The sequence below is a fragment of the Sebastes fasciatus genome, chromosome 19 (assembly GCF_043250625.1).
Source record: "Sebastes fasciatus isolate fSebFas1 chromosome 19, fSebFas1.pri, whole genome shotgun sequence".
NCBI lineage: Eukaryota > Metazoa > Chordata > Actinopteri > Perciformes > Sebastidae > Sebastes > Sebastes fasciatus.
The window spans coordinates 4,202,038-4,218,419 of record NC_133813.1 but is presented as its reverse complement, the minus strand read 5'-3'; the positions used below and the strand labels follow the sequence as shown (position 1 = coordinate 4,218,419).

Sequence of the window (16,382 nt, the reverse complement as noted above, 5' to 3'; positions counted from 1 at the left end):
ATGCAAATAAACACATAGTAAACACATGGCTAATACAACAGCCTCTGTGACGTAATATTACATGAATGTCAGTAGTAATATCCTTGAATTCTGGTACATTGTATGAACATCAAAATAAAAGGTTATTGTACAGGCGGTCCCCGGGGACCTCCGCGCCGTCGGCACCGCAGCGGGTTACAGCGCTCCAGAGAGCCGGGGAGGACAGAGAACAGGCGGGCGGGCGGCTGTCAGCTCCATGCAAAGCAGCGGAACAAAAAAACACCGACACATCTCCGACAGTATGATAATAATGCACTTTGCGTGCCTAGTCTGATAGACTGTAGATATGTAGCCTATAAACAAGATATATTTTAATAAAATACAGTTGTACCGACAGAATACAGTAAAGCACAGAGGCCGGTTCCGTGCTGACAAGCGCCCATGTCTGCCTGTTTATTCACCTGAGGGGTGCGGTGATCCAGCGGATCCCAGCTGGACATCAGATGAGTAGGCGGTCCTTAATGTGGCCAGGACGCATTCACTACACACTGCTAAAAGAATGTGGTCATATGTGGCCCAGACCACCTCTGAATGTGGTCTGAACGATCCGATCTCAATGCGTCTCGAGTGTGTTCACACCTGTACTTAAAGCTGTCCACTTGTAATCGGATCACTGAGGACGCATGTTAATACCAGGTCTGCCAGGGCCTACGGCTGCATTCACACCAAATAAGGTGTTGCGGTGAAAACGGCAATTGATTCGAATGTGGGTAGTGCTTTTAGGCTGCGGAGATGGGTACCGCAGGGAATGCCGGAAAAAAAATTCAGTGGCCTGCATCAAAAAGTTAAAACAGAATCCACTTTTGGAGAAATGCAACCCAACGGCACGCTGCGGTGGCCACGTAACCGGCGAGTAGCATTCAAGAGTGCCATTTAAGTAACACCATTGCACAACCTTGTTGCTAATCGCTGCAATGCCTGATTTGGTGTGAATGCAGCCTAAGGCTGTGTTCCCATTACGAGAGACACAGCTACAGGCTGTGAGTCATTTTCACTGGAAGCTGGTGACATAAAGGTACAAACTGATCCTCGACACTTGTCGCTGCATGATGGGCTAAAAATCAAAGTTGAGCTGGTCTCAACTTTTTTCAGCGCTCCAATGAAGTGTCAACCACGTTTTTCAGGACATCTGACCCGAAAGCCCTTAAAATTTACAGTAAAAGACGCGTCCTAATTGGAAACACCGTGATGGAAAACAGTGATGTTCAGTGATGGAAAGAGGAAGCAGGTTACAGTCAGCATGTATATTGATTCACTGAGTGAAAGCTTAAAGCACTTCTCTTCATCAGAGATGTTCTGCATCTGTCTGAGATTTAGATTCATTGCCAAGAATAGTGTGACTGTCACATAGTCAAGATCCTGACTATCGTATTGGTGAGTGACAGCGAGATATCCAGACTTTTAGGTATCTGAACTTCATCTGGCACTCACTGCTTGCAGCTTTGCAGACGCAGAGATGGATTCTGATTGATGCAGTTGGATGGAAGTAAAATACCTGAAGTTACAGGAACATTTGAGTGTTGCTGAAATGAATGACATCCGTTTCCCAGCTAGTGACCTGCTAATGATGTGTGTTGTTTATGACATGCAGCGTTGTGGTGGGTGACACTTGTGACTCATTGCTTTAGGAGCTCGCCAGCGGGTTGTCATGGCACCAGGTATTTGGATTCATGAGTAGGAGGTGTGTTGTGCTCCTGTAGATGGATCTCTCCCACACTATAGGGAACGGTTGTGTGTTTGTGTGACACTAATGTGTCTGTATGTGAGATTTGGCTTCATTATTTGTCTCACTAATATAAAAAATAGCTGCTTAGTGCTAATTTTCTCATATGAATTCTGGACAATGTCCAGAGAATCAGGTCTGGACAGTTTCCCTTTCACACATGTAGCACACATCAGGAGATTGTCCGTGTCAGACACATTCTCAGACACATACCAAAATGTGTTTCTGGAAACATTTTAAAATGAACTAAGCCATGCAGTTGTTGAATCTGTCTTCATTTTGAACAGTTAGTTTGAAAGTTTCTTGGGAGTTTCCAGAGGCGTTGAGTCACGCCAGACGCCCCTGATTTGCAAAAAAGTAGCCTACACATCAACTTTATGCATTTTTGTTGGCGTCTTCGTGTAAATGACCCTTCTTCTTTACCCTCGGATGTTTTTCGGGTTTTGCGCCAGCCGCATGATAGAAAACATCATCAACATGCCTACTCGCTTGCTGTTAATTCTCCGTACAATAAGCGGCTCTATTCACACACACGGGCTCAATCAGACATTACACAGACTTAATACTGTGGAGCTGGCAGGGTAAAGTCCTTTAATGTCTGGTCTAAATGATTGGGACATTTGCCTTCTCACATACTGTAATGTCTAGATAAGTTCAGGGTTGCGGTGCCTGTGCGAAAGGAGCTTATGATTTGTGTAGTTTTATAACCCAAAAGATAATGCCGACCTTGTTTGTTTTTCTGGGTGCAGGATGATTTATTATTCACCCAGATTTCACCGTATTCTGACTCATCTCTCAGTGGGAGACAGGAGGGGAGAAAATAGAAAGAATGAGTCATTTTACCAACTCGCTCACGCACCGCAGAAGTACAGGATGTGTGTATACGCTCACTTGTGAATGTGCTTAGAGGAATAAACATTTAACAACACAACTGATTGTTTTTTCTCCGTGAAGGTCAGTGACTCTACGAGTGGTCAATGAGAGCCTCTTCAGTTGACATCTGGCTGAAAAAAGACTCCTGAGAGAAATAATAAAATAGAGAGATCAAACCTGCTTACAGCACAATCTAAAGCTCAAATTACACTGCATCATCTAATGATTGAGCATTAAGGGGCTTTGCATAATTCATTCACATTATTCCTTATACAGTATACGTGCATATAGGAACACAACCAGCTGTAGCAGGAGAGTATCTAATGTAGGAGATGAGCTTTATTTTGGCGGGGTCATGTTCTCTGTGTGTTACATCAACAACGTAGACAGAAATAGATATTGATTAGGCCGACAGGGGTTTTCCAGCCACGTGCAGCTGAATCAGTGTGAGGTCAGGATACTGCAGGGAAGGGTTGGAGAGGTGTGTGGGGGCGCAGTTGGGAGACACCGGCACCCGGTCGGGGAGGCGATAACGTGTCTCGCTGCGGAGCCCCGTCACCGACGCTGAAGCATGAAAAGCCAACACTAGGATCAGCACTGATTCATGGAGAGACCTTCGTCTGGTCAGCTAACATTATTGCCAAGAAGGTGAAATATAGAGTGATATTGTGCTTTTAGCTGACGTGTGTCGCCTCACTGTTTTGAGCGATGCTTGTTCATGTCTATTTAGAGCGAGCAAGCGCGAGCCCGACGCTGACTTTCGTTGACTTAACAGCCACAGGTGTCGCTGTTAACAAGCATTTCTGAAAGTTACAAATAGTCCCTTTAAGTACATAACATTGTACACAGTACTTGCCTTTACAATACAATACATGACACAAAATAAAAAGGACAAATATCTTTCGAAATGGCCCACTCCATCTTTTAAAAAGGAACTAAAATGCTTTTTTTTTACATTTACATTTTTACCGTACATGATTTGATTAAATTTCTTCCAAAATGAATTCCTTCATTATCATACTGTAGCATTTCTCTCCATAATCTACTCTATAGACTGAGCCTTTTCCTTTTACTGTAGTATAATAGAAAAGGTGAGATGCTCTCCAGATACGGGATGCTCTCGTCTGTTCCCCTCCTGCTGTAATCCCTCTCTTACACTCTGTGTGTGTCTCACAGCCATGCAGGCGATCTGAAGATATGTGCTGGAGTTAATCTCTGCAGCATTGTGCTTCACTGCAGTTTAGCCATGGTAGACTGGCTCATGTACCTCCCCGGAGAAAGAGAGGGAGAGAAAGAGAGCGCTGCTTTTACACACTTCCTATCAATCACCTCCCCTCTCTTTTCCCTCTCTCCAGCTTTAATTCGTCTGCTGGTGTTTCCTGCACCACAGTTAGCATTTGCAGTATGTTCGTTAAAAAGCCGTGCTGTGTAGGACAGAGTGAAGACCTCGAGGAGCAGGTCTGCTCGGAGGAGCTTTGTGTAATCGATGGTAATCTTTGTTTGCTTTGTGTGTTGCGGTTTACTCCTCGTGTGCAATCACAAACGCCATCGACAGCTGAGGTTGTAATAAATAGGCTCTGCTGCAGCCTCAGATTAGCTAATTAAAACATCCAGGGACAACAGCATTTGCTACCATCTCTTCAGTCTCTGTCCTCCTTCTCTATCTCCTTCACAACAAAGAACCACCTCCGGATCTATTCACCCATTCACTGTCCAGGCAGAGAGATCACAGTTTAGAGTGGATTTACACCAAAACGTGAATGATTGAGTCGTTGTGTGTTTCTTGTTGTGGAGAGTATTGAACCAGGAGCAGAATTCATCCTGTAAGGTCTCTCTCAGTGAGCTGATGATGACAACTTTTAAGGAATACACAGTCTTTCAGAGACTCATTAACTGATCAGCTCACCTGAGAAATGATCAGAAGTTGGAAAAGAATCGATGTGTCATTTGTAAATTGTTCCATCTGGTGCACAAAGTATACACTGTGCTAAATGATCGTAATCTACTTTTATCTGTGAGAAAACAAGATTTATAAAGTGAAATATTAAAGGGTAACTTTGGTGTTTTTCAACCTGGACACTATTTTGTCATGTTTTTGTGTCTAAGTGACTAATAGTGACAACAATTTCTGAAATTGGTCCCGTATTGAGGGGAGAGCGCTGCAGACAGCAGCTGCTCACAGGCTGTACTGTAATCCTATTGGGGCAAGCTGGCACCGTCATTTACGTCCACTAAAAGTGCTTGTTTTTGCCATGGCAGGCTCGGATTGTTATTAGAAGTGTCTAACATTAAGGAAAGAGTCTTGCTCAAGGAGAAGAGAAGAAATCTGGCGAGGTACGTGTTGCCGGAAGACAACAGTGGAATAGTGGAATGTATACATGGTGAGAGTTTGTTGTGTTGGAGTACAGAAAGGGTAGCTTAGTGTTATTTAAAAGATTTTCAATATGTTGGCTGACTATTTAGATGATTTCCACAATGTGGATGAGGTCTTTGAATACTTTGAGTATACAGATATTCAGATTTCACAACGAGGCTTCTCCTGGAACTGGATTTGGACACAATAACAAACAGACCGGATCAAGAGAAAACAAAAATAAAAACACAAAACTAAAATTCCTCCAGCTGTGAGTTGCATACAATCTGCTGTGAGACGGAATGATTTCAATTCTCTTCACTGAATCCCTAAAAACGCGCCATTGTCTCTAAAAAAAGAGGAATTGTTTCCAGTCATTCTGCAGCTGAACACAAAATTCCCGACTGATGTTTGGAGTGAAGACTGAATCATTTTGTATCTATGATAGTGGATTGTATCTGCCCTGGATGTGTGTCTACATATTGGTGCATCAGGTGGTCTGAAGATGTTTTTGATGCTATAATTTATTCTGTCTGAGTGAACTCCGCCGTTACGAAAACAAATCAGCAGGTGTTGATGTAATTAATACCAAAGGAATGTGCTGAGCTCCCGGAGGGTCTCCTCCTCCTCTGATGCTGTAACCCACCTGTCAATCACTCCGGGTCTTCTGGGAATCCTCTCCTCTCCTCTGTTGAGATCCTGAAGCTCTCACATAATGTCCTGGATGTTCCCACTGAGGAAATTAGTGTTGGATTCTCCTGACTGCTTGTCTGTCTCCTCTCATCCATGCCTGGACACTGCATAGCAGACAGTCAGGAGAGAGTTACACTTACACATATAAGAGCTAATTACTACGGGGGGAAAAAGCAGCATCTGTGGAGACAAGTTACGGAGTTAGCTGAAATAATCCCTGTGGATGCAGAGAGAAGCTGCACAGTGTACCGTTAAAAAGAGCATAGACACCGTCTGTCTGTCTGCTGGGAGCTCCTGCTTGAGAGAAAAGATTAGCACTGTGTGCAGTTCAGGAGGTTTACTGAGAGTTATTATGTTTCTGTTGGACACATTTTATACGTATGTTTAAAGGTGCAATGTGTAATGTCTGACCGCATGCTCCAAAGAAATAGAGGGCAGCATTTCAACTCCATACAATCTAAAATTACATTAAATAAATCATTAAAAAAACGAAGTGAAAACACTAATTTTTCTCGAGCATGTGTCTAGAAGATAACATGCAAGTTGCGAAACTCTTGCGAAATGGTTATGGTTAGGCATTGACATCGGATGGTTAAGGTTAGGATAGGTCGTCGAGCAGTAGAACGTCAACATCACATTTTTTGAATGTTTTAAAGGTCCCATATTGTGCTCATTTTCAGGTTCATACTTGTATTTTGTGTTTCTACTAGAACATGTTTACACACTGTAAGGTTAAAAAAAAACTTTATTTTCCTCATACTGTCTGCCTGAATATACCTGTATTTACCTTCTGTCTGAAACGCTCCGTTTTAGCGCATTTGACAGAATTGCAACAGAATTGCATTGCTAGGCAACAGCTTGTGTCCATGTGTAGTTCCTGTCGGGTGATGTCATTCACATACACTGCAACCAGGAATAAACTTCGACACATTTAGAATGTTTATGTTTCAAATTGTATCAAGGGTCTAAATATTGTATATTCGTGACATCACGAATGGGCAGAAATCTTGACAGCTTGTTTCAAATGCAGAGTTTCTCAATACGGGCTGTGTGTATTTCCCTGTGGATTGAGTGTTTCGATACTTTCACAGTATTTATATAGGACTTAAGCCTGCTTTATAATAAAAAGGTCCCATATTATGGGACCTTTAAACTATAATTCTGGCCAGATCTCACACATTGCACCTTTTTAAAGAAAACTTATTTTCACACTAACCTCTAGCGGTATCCAGCCATAGGAATAGTTATGGTTTTATTTGCCCAGAGATTTTTTTGCAGCAAATGGTGCTCGCAGCATTAAAAAAAAACAGTGTCCTATGTGCACCCGGTTCGACTTTTATCAGGCCATGAAATAGCCGTTATCGGTCGCTATAAGCACCACACTGTAGATGTTGGCTGCCTAGTCACTCTGGATAATCCACCGACTTCATAGTTTTCTTTTGACTGACTTTCTACTGAAGAAATAGTCTGCAGCAGAGACAGATAACGTAACATTTCACCAAGTGGGAAAATATGTTTTTATTAGGGAGGCAATGCTGGTCTCTCGGTCCTCCGCTCTAGATTGGAATATCTCAACAACTAAAATGCAGACATGTTGTGCAGACATTACCAAAAAGATGTTTTTTACTACTGACTTTGATCCGCTGAATTTTCATCTAGTGCCACCAGCATGTCAACTTTTTAATCCTGTGAAGTATCTCAGCAAATACCAGACAGACTGGCACAACAGTTGGTAGACATTCACGGCTCCCAGAGGATGTTTCCTCGTGACTCTGTTGGTCTCCTGACTTTTCCTGACTCACTTGTGCTTTACGCGCATAGCCGAGACCCAGAGCATCTTTAAAGGCGTAAAGTTTTCTGTCGTGTCACACACATAAAAGCAGTGCTAGTTGTTGGGCTCTGAGTGCTTTTAAAACGTGGGTGACCACAAAGTACTGCGGCTGAACACATCCTGTGGAGACACTGATGGAGATTACACAGCCTGTGGAGACACGGTGTGAGGGACGTGGAGATTTTAAATAAAGATGCAATTGTCTTATTTTATGTTAAGATATTCCGTCGTTAGTGTGTTTCCTACATGAGGCCAAACAGTTAAATACAGCTATTGTCCCTGCGCTCCGCTGATTTTAACTGACCCTCTCTCATTTACATAAAAGCCCTGCAATTTCGAGGCTCGCGGAGGTTTTAAGGTCTGACCTGAGTTTGAACCCGGTGGAAAATCACAAATCCAATCTCAGAAAGATACCTAATGCGTCTCAGATGCTCCATCACCCCCCCGCTACCCTCCCCCTTTATTACAGATACAAACCCAGTGGAAGGGGAGCCATAAAACAAATGAGATGGTGTTACCAGATAGCATCTTCTTGACTACACGCGTACAGATGCATTTGTGTGCAGCTACACCAGTCAAAAGATGTCACCAGTTTGTGCAGAATGCAGCCGTTTTGATATTCACTTTGATATTTGCGAGCTAGCGGTGGAGTAGCTTTGCTCTTTATATCCCGCTGCCAACGGGAGAGCCTTCCCTGCAGCAGCTGTGCATAGATAGATCCAGTGGCTGTCACCTGTAATGAATCACTAGCTCTCAGCATCATGTCTGCGCAGCTTGATAAGACCTTCTACTTTCAGCGTATCTGTCCCATCACCTCAAACACGGAGGGGGAGAAAAAAAAAGGAAAGAAGAAGAAGAGAAAAAAAAGAAAAGGCTTCCTTTGCTCTGTCTGCGTTCTTTCTGGTGCTGCCTCGTCAAACAAACGCATCTCCCCCTCCAAATGCATTAGCATTTTTATTAGCACGTAGAGAGGAAAGTGGATTATTTACAGGCCTGACAACCCCCACCCTTCTCCACCGGTCCGTCCTTTTTTTGCTGCATGTTGCCGGGGACAGGAAGAGAAACGACCCCGACTTCCTGCGGGGAAAAAGCAGCAGCAGCAAGAGACGAATGCGTGGACTTTAAAAGAAGGACTGAGAGGTCAACTGTTTCCGCCACGGTCACTTTAAGAAACATCAATGGCACACATTTTTTATCTATTCAAAATGAACCTTAAAGGGAGATTTGTCAAGTATTTAATACTCTTATCAACATGGGAGTGGACAAATATGCTGCGTTATGCAAATCAATTAACAACACAAAACAATGACAGATATTGATCCAGAAACCCTCACAGGTACTGCATTTAGCATAAAACAATATGCTCAAATCATAACATGGCAAACTGCAGGTCAACAGGCAACAACAGCTGTCAGTGTGTCAGTGTGCTGACTTGACTATGACTTGCCCCAAACTGCATGTGATTATCATAAAGTGGGCATGTCTGTAAAGGGGAGACTCGTGGGAACCCATAGAACCCATTTACATTCACATATCTGGAGGTCAGAGATCAAGGGACCCCTTTGAAAATGGCCATGCCAATTTTTCCTCGCCAAAATTCAGTGTAACTTTGGAGCATTATTTAACCTCCTTCTTAACCTCCTTCCTTTAACCCCAGTATCTTCACTCTAGCTTTAAAACTGAGTCCGCTACAACCTAAAAATTGCAAGTTACGTTTATGTGTTAAAGAAATTAGTGGCATTGACGTGTCATTATCGCGTTAACTTTGACAGCCCTACTAAAGACATATCAAATTATTCATTATTAGATACCAGTCAATAGAGAAATGAAATGCAAACACGCTCTTTATTGAAGCTCTTTATTGCCTGTACACATTGAGCAGCTGTTGTAACTTAATCCTTTTACACTTTAGTTTTAATCATGCAATCCACAATGCTTGCTGACCCTGCTACTGTAAAGCCAGACCATATCATAATTTGAGTTATGAAATAGAAACGACACCTTCAGCCCAGTCAAAACACAGAGTATAGAGTTGATCTACGGTGTTATTGTGCTCCAACTAATCGATCCCAGCTCTCCTATTTATAAAGACGTACGTTTTATGTGGCCTCTCGGTGTTCTGTCGATAGCTGGGAAATAACAGAAACAATTTCCATCTGAGCTCTGTTACTCCGCTGATGCACTCAGAAAGCACCACTTAATGCTTCAGCTGCAACTCTATATGGATGTGTGTGTGTGTGTCAAAGACTGATGCAATACTAGACCACTAATACCTGCACTGTCACCACGTCTCAGACCGATGTCTTTCATTTATGTGTAATAGCTTTTATATGCTGTACAACTGGCTCAGAGTGTTACAGCTATTAGCTTTATTGTGTATTTGGAGGAAACTGGCACTTCACTGCATTGAAACTAAAGAATTACCAAATACAGCACATTAAAGAATCAGCCATTTAAAGTCTGCTTTAACCCACAGAGTTTATTATCACCGGACTCTGCAGTTCCCCTCACCTCTTTACAACGTTTAAGCGCCTTTCAACCATTTTTTGTTTTGATAAAGTCTGCAACTTTACTGTTTTGATTCACTCTTATCGCTCTCAACCTTATGTCCAGGCAGCTGTTGTCGGCACTCATAAACCCACTGTACACTACCTGATAAGCACCAAACAGACAAACTTAGCGACTAGCTGGTAAAGAAAGTGGAATATTAATCTGCCTAACGGACAGATATTTCCCTCAGGAGTTGGTGGAGACCAAAGCAGAGCTAAAAGAGAGAGACTATTGGACTTACATTCATGAGGACAACAAACAACTTCAAATGAATGATAATGTTACTCTGTGATGCTGGATATGTAAATAGGCAACTATTTACTAAGTTTGCAATATAAATTTACAAAGTGATAATATCTCCGTTTCTTCACAGCTTGTGGAGGTTTCAAGAGTAACTGAGGCAAATAATCTTGCTTACGTTGCTACCTAGTGGTGACTAAAGCCGTGGGCACACTACCCGCATCAGCAGCGCGTGGCGTCTGCGTCGCGTGGTGGCTGCGTGATGCAGGAGTCTGGTGTTCACACTAGACGCTTGTTGGCTGCGTGTCGGCTGCGTGTTGGCTGCCTGTCAGCTGGGATTTAACTTCATGATAAATATAATTTATATTTATTTTAGACAGAGAAAGGTTCAGAAACGTGTGGTAATTAGTAAATAATAGTAATAATCCACAATTAAAACTCCGTACTGTATTCATTTATGATGCTTTCCAAGTCACTGCTTGTTCGACATCACTCTACGGCACATATTTCAGAATAAAAGCCTCGTGTTAACAAATGAAGGGATTCTGTCTATAGAAAAAAAACGCCTAAGGGCTTTTATTTTGAAAGCAGGAAGTGTTGATTTAAAAACAAGTTTACTTAACTTTACTTTTTTTCATCTCCGTAACATATTCTACAGACGCGCGTCTCATGCGGGCAGTGTGTCCACCACTTAATGCTCTTTCCACACCCAGTGCAGCAGTGGGTGTCATCACAAGTACACTAAAATTCACCTGAACACACCTAATGATCATGTGCAGTTCAGTCGCCAGGAAAAAATGTTGGCATTGTACGTTTCGGCAAACCACGGATACGGTGAACGTGGACGTTTTTGCATTCGGTTAGAGCGAGCAATGCAAAGAGCAAGTGATGCAGTATATCGAGCGACCGTTATTGAAACTTACGTGGTATAATAATGAGTTAAACAACCAAAAGTGTCCACTGACAGCGGGTAGGAATGGTGGTGGATGGGTCAAACAAACACAGGACTTTCAACCAGTAGACCACTGTCCGTGTCCCGTGTGAAACCAAAAGTCAACGTTGAGTTTTTCGTTCGTTACGTAACATTGTTGCGCTTGTTACGTAAAGTTACGTAAAAAAGGGTGGTTGTTATTTAGTCATGGACATTACGGTTGCTATGCTACGTTCTTACGTTATTATTTAAACACAAACCATGATGTTTTTTCTAACCTTAAGCAAGTATTGTTGCCTAAACCTAACCAATCATTTCACAATGTTAACCACGTGGCATTGTGTGTTTCTGCAAGCGTGCTACAAGTCAAGATATACAAGATATGAAAATTCTGACCCAATATACTGGCCATGCTTCGATTTTTCATGCATCGATTGCAGCTAATCAAAGGTAAATATCGGTACTGGTGTATATGTTGGCAAATTAGCAGCAAGAAAATTGCAGTGCACACACGTTAAATATTTGTTTGAAATAATTTAGAAAAAGATACAGTAGGTCTCCAAAAAATTTTCATATTATATGTTTATGTTAAATGAAAATTGGATGACAAATTATTAGTTGTTTTTTTCAAAATCTAAAATATTGGTATTTGAGTGAGTGCAAACTGTCTCATGTATGTAACATGTGTTTTATTCACTCAGCAGTTTCACTCTGTCTCTCTCTCCCTGTTTCCAGGTAGCGTCGTGTATCTAGGTATGATGTTTGGAGCCTTCTTCTGGGGCGGCCTGTCAGATAAGTTGGGCCGGAAACAGTGCCTGCTGATCTCCCTGTCTGTCAACGGCTTCTTCGCCTTCCTCTCCTCCTTCGTCCAAGGCTACGGCATGTTCCTCGTCTGCCGCATGGTGTCTGGCTTCGGGTGAGTTCACTCTTGAATATCTTCACCCCGTCCTCCTCTGAGGGCTTCTCCCTCTCCAGCCCGATCTGTCCTCCCACCGGTTCCTTCTGCTGTCTCCCGTCCTCCATGACAAGAGGTTATTCAAGCAGCCTGGCGCCGGCCCATCTTCATCCCCTGAGTCGGTGGGGGGAGACAAAACAAAGCAAAACAAAAACGTTTGCAGAAATGAGCCGCGCACAGTAAAATGAACATCTGTGTGTTTCAGCGCTGGTGTGGTCTGCTTGACTGCCTTTATAAACGACCTTCCATCTCAATGATCTGACATCGCTGGTCATGTAAAGGTCACCTCCATATCAAAGGTCAAGCTACTGGGCAAGCCGATACACAGCAAATTATATGAAACAAGCACAATTAGGGGACACAGTTTGCACCGTTACGTTTTTAATTGGACCAAAGGTGATGGCTTAACCTCGTGTAGGACTATGATGAGCCTCACATTACATTAATAAGACCAACATCAAACAACACATATTGATAAGAAGTGAAAGTTAATTGGTCGTTCCAGCAGCAGAGCTACGTTTCCGCTATTTTGGACTGAAAGCGACTACCGGACACCAGTAAAACATCCGCCTACAAAGTGGCGAACAAAAGTAAAATTATTTATATTTTATTATTTATTTGTAAAGTCTTTACTGAAATGGCCTGTGTTGAACAATACAAATATTATAAGTATGCATACTATTATAACTATTTACTTACTCACTTATTTATCTATTAAACTTTTTTCATCAAATTCTGTTGATGTCATGCTACTAGCGCTACTAGCTACTGGCCGATAGCCGGTTGTTTGGGAACAGAGACGTTAATACATCCACCACGGTACAGGCTTACAGCATACAGCCCATGGGAATATTATAAGATAATAAAAGGGATGAATTACAGCCAATAATATCCAATATTACAGCCGCATACAGCTAGCAGGAAGCTGGCAGAACTGGATATGTCTCTTTGGTGTCTCTTTGTACATCTATGGCCACAGACTCATTTTCAGTCCAAAATGGCAGCATCGCAACTGCAGCGCCTTCCAGCGGCTGTTGTCAAAAAAGCACCAGCGTTTTGTCTCTTTCCTTCTATTCTCTTTGCCAACATGTAAATGAAAGTCAGATGTTGTGAGCCTACATCTATTTGAGAGAGCTCACAAAACCAAGAAATAGTAATAAAACGTTACTTTCAGGCTGCTGTACCAGAGAATCCTAACATTTGTTTGAGGGTGTAATGTGTACACATCATCTCATCCATTACAACCCACAGCTCCAGCCGGTTACCTGATTTGCACTCAGCTCACTTGTGTTTATTTACAGCTTCTATCTTAATGGCTTTGCGTTAAATTTTTAATTAGTAGTTGTAGCTTTTATTTCATCACTTAATTCTCAATCTGTATGCAGGTGCATATTTATGGTTGGGGGTAAACTGTACATTGTACACGTTTGGGAACAGGCCTATGTGACATTATGGTGGAAATCTGCCTGAACAGATTTCAAAGGGAAACGCTGGGTTCCCCATCAGTTTTACAACCTCGACCTCTGAATGAGCTCCAGAGTCCCATTAATAGAAACACATATAGATATATAGTATCTGCTAACAAAGAGCAGGTGAAAACATCCTTTTTAATTTGCATCCTTGCTGTGGTCCAGCTCGACATTGATCTGTTCTTGTCAGATTGTTTGCAATTTAGTTTTTTTTTCTCTTCTAATTTATTGTTGAAACTGTGGAGCTGTGAAACAAATGAGTGAGAGAGTCACTGCAGACACAGATGGGCTCCTGCTGACTCACTGATAGTCCAGTTCAGTCACATGAACACGATCACATGACATTATGTGATTCTGTGTAATAATATAACAAGGAAGTTTGAGGAGAAGTAAAAGGTAGAGATACACACTTGTAACATCCTGCGTGCTAAAGTATGGTGCTTTTTCATTTTCTTTGGTCAGTAGACGAAAAACAATATTTTGATCCAAACAAATGTTAAAGGGACAGTTTGTAACTTTTTAAGCGTATAAATGTAGCGGGTCGGGACACATGCGCGTTCGCATATGCGCGCTCGCGTGTGGCCGGAGCCTCGTCTCTGTCTGCTTGCCTTCACTCAGACAGAGCGCGTGTTCTTGCGTACTTGCTCCACCTCTAGACGTGAACGCGCGCTCACTCCACACTGCAGAAGAGTTAGTTTAGCTCTGAGAATATCTAGTGAATGTTCAGTGGACGTTTGTGCAGAAATAACTGCTGCAGCTCCTCCAGACCAACAGAGGTTTTCCGTGTCTTGGGAAGTAACGGGGCTCCGCAGAGAGAAACGTTGTTGTCTCGTTACCGACCGGGTGCCGGTGTCTCCCTGTTCCCTCCGGCTGCGGGCGGAGGGAGACGAGTTTCTCGCTACGGAGTCCGGCTGCCTCAGCCTGCGCTGAGGCAGGAGAAGCAAATACAGTATCAGCAGTGATTCATGGAGAGACCTCCGTCTGGTCAGCTAACATTACTGCCAAGCAGCTGAAATATAGAGTGATATTGTGGTTTTAGCTGACATGTGTCGCCTCACTGTTTTGAGCGATGCTCGCTCATGTATATGTAGAGCGAGCACAAGCACGAGCCCGACGCTGACTTTCGTTGATTTCCCGGCCACAGGTGTCGCTGTTAAGAAGCATTTCTGAAAGTTACAAATAGTCCCTTTAAGGTGAAGTGGGCACTGTCGCTGCTTCCTGATATTATGAGTTTGAAAATAAGCCGAAACAGTGTGTTTCATTTAGGAATCTTTCTTGTGACATGATTTAATTTTCTTCTGTTATTAGTTTACACTTGGTCACACACTGCCTGAGCCAAGATCACTTTCAAAGTTATAGGAAGAAGAAAATAAAGTTCGAAGCAATCATGTTTCTCCTTGATGAGCAAAATGAGTTGTAATATCTAAAATGTTGAAAGGCTAATTGCATAATCATGAAGTTGTCTGCCTAAGTTATGTTCAGCACTTTGTCACGATGAGATAATGAGTTCACAGATCATGTGCTCGTTTCATCAAAGTGACAAATGAAGAAATGATTTTCTGTAACCATAAATCTGTTTTGCATGTCCATAAATGTTGTGTCATCACACACATTAATATAATCACAATGACGGCTGTGGCGCCTGAAGCAAGCATAGCTAATTACAGCAAACCGTATTTGCAGGATTGGTGGAGCGGTACCGATCGTATTCTCCTACTTTGCGGAGGTGTTGGCTCGGGAGAAGAGAGGAGAGCATCTGAGCTGGCTGTGCATGTTCTGGATGATCGGAGGAATCTACGCCTCAGCCATGGCCTGGGCCATCATCCCACACTATGGTGAGTGACAACGCTGACCTAGCGTACTAGTCATGATAATGCCACACTGGTGTGAGTGACAAACAGCACTCTTGAGTCATTAGTGACTTTTTTCTTCATCAGTATTGCAGTGATATCCTCATCTCATCAAATGCACTTCTCAAAAACAGTGTTTACAGTAAAACAAGTATAAAACAGTAACAGAAGAATGAAAAAATATTTTAAAAAGTAAATAATTCAAATCGTAACAGCTAAAATGAGACAATTAATACAATTGCAATCGGTTAAAAGAAAAACGTTAGACAAAACAAGCCGTTCTCACTCCCAACTCGTCAGATACCCCCGACGCACTGAGGCACCCTTTAGCAACAGTATGTGATGAACCGGGCTTTCAACTAACTCCGATGTAAACTCACCTGCAGCGTTATTCGACGGTCGGAGCAACGGCCGCAGTATAAAGAGCGTGAGAGTCCAGAGGGAGGTTGGGTGGGTCAAACAAATGCAAGACTCTCAACCAGGAGACCGCTGTTTGTGTCTCGTGAGTCATCAGTCAGTGACGTTAACATCAACCGTGATCGTTTCCTAACGCTAATGGTTGTGTTGCCTAAACCTAACTTCCTTATTTTTCTTCCTTAGGAAGGACACTATGTACATTGACACGCTGTCCCTGACGTCCAAAACTAGCGCTAGAGCGGTACTTAGTGCGTCGGTCTCCGATGCCGAGGGGCACGAGTTGGGAGTGAGAATGTATTGAACAAGCGTACTATTTTATGTAACACACCTACTTATTCTGACCGAGTACTTTTGTTGCCTAAACCTAATTAACTTTATTTTGAGAAGACACTATGTAACAAGCAGAAACTGACACGCAGAAACTGACACACCGTCCCTGACACGTCCAAAACTGACGC

The 16,382-nt window shown here is 42.6% G+C and overlaps 1 protein-coding gene across 1 annotated transcript in view; it reads left to right on the top strand.

The window, feature by feature from the left end:
* The window catches only part of LOC141757014 (synaptic vesicle glycoprotein 2C-like), a 46,430-nt gene that overhangs the window by 13,291 nt on the left and 16,757 nt on the right, over positions 1 to 16,382 (top strand). Inside the window, exons 3-4 of the mRNA XM_074617164.1 lie at positions 11,969 to 12,149; positions 15,341 to 15,492. Coding sequence (XP_074473265.1) covers positions 11,969 to 12,149; positions 15,341 to 15,492 — 333 coding nt within the window. The remainder of the gene's footprint in view (positions 1 to 11,968; positions 12,150 to 15,340; positions 15,493 to 16,382) is intronic.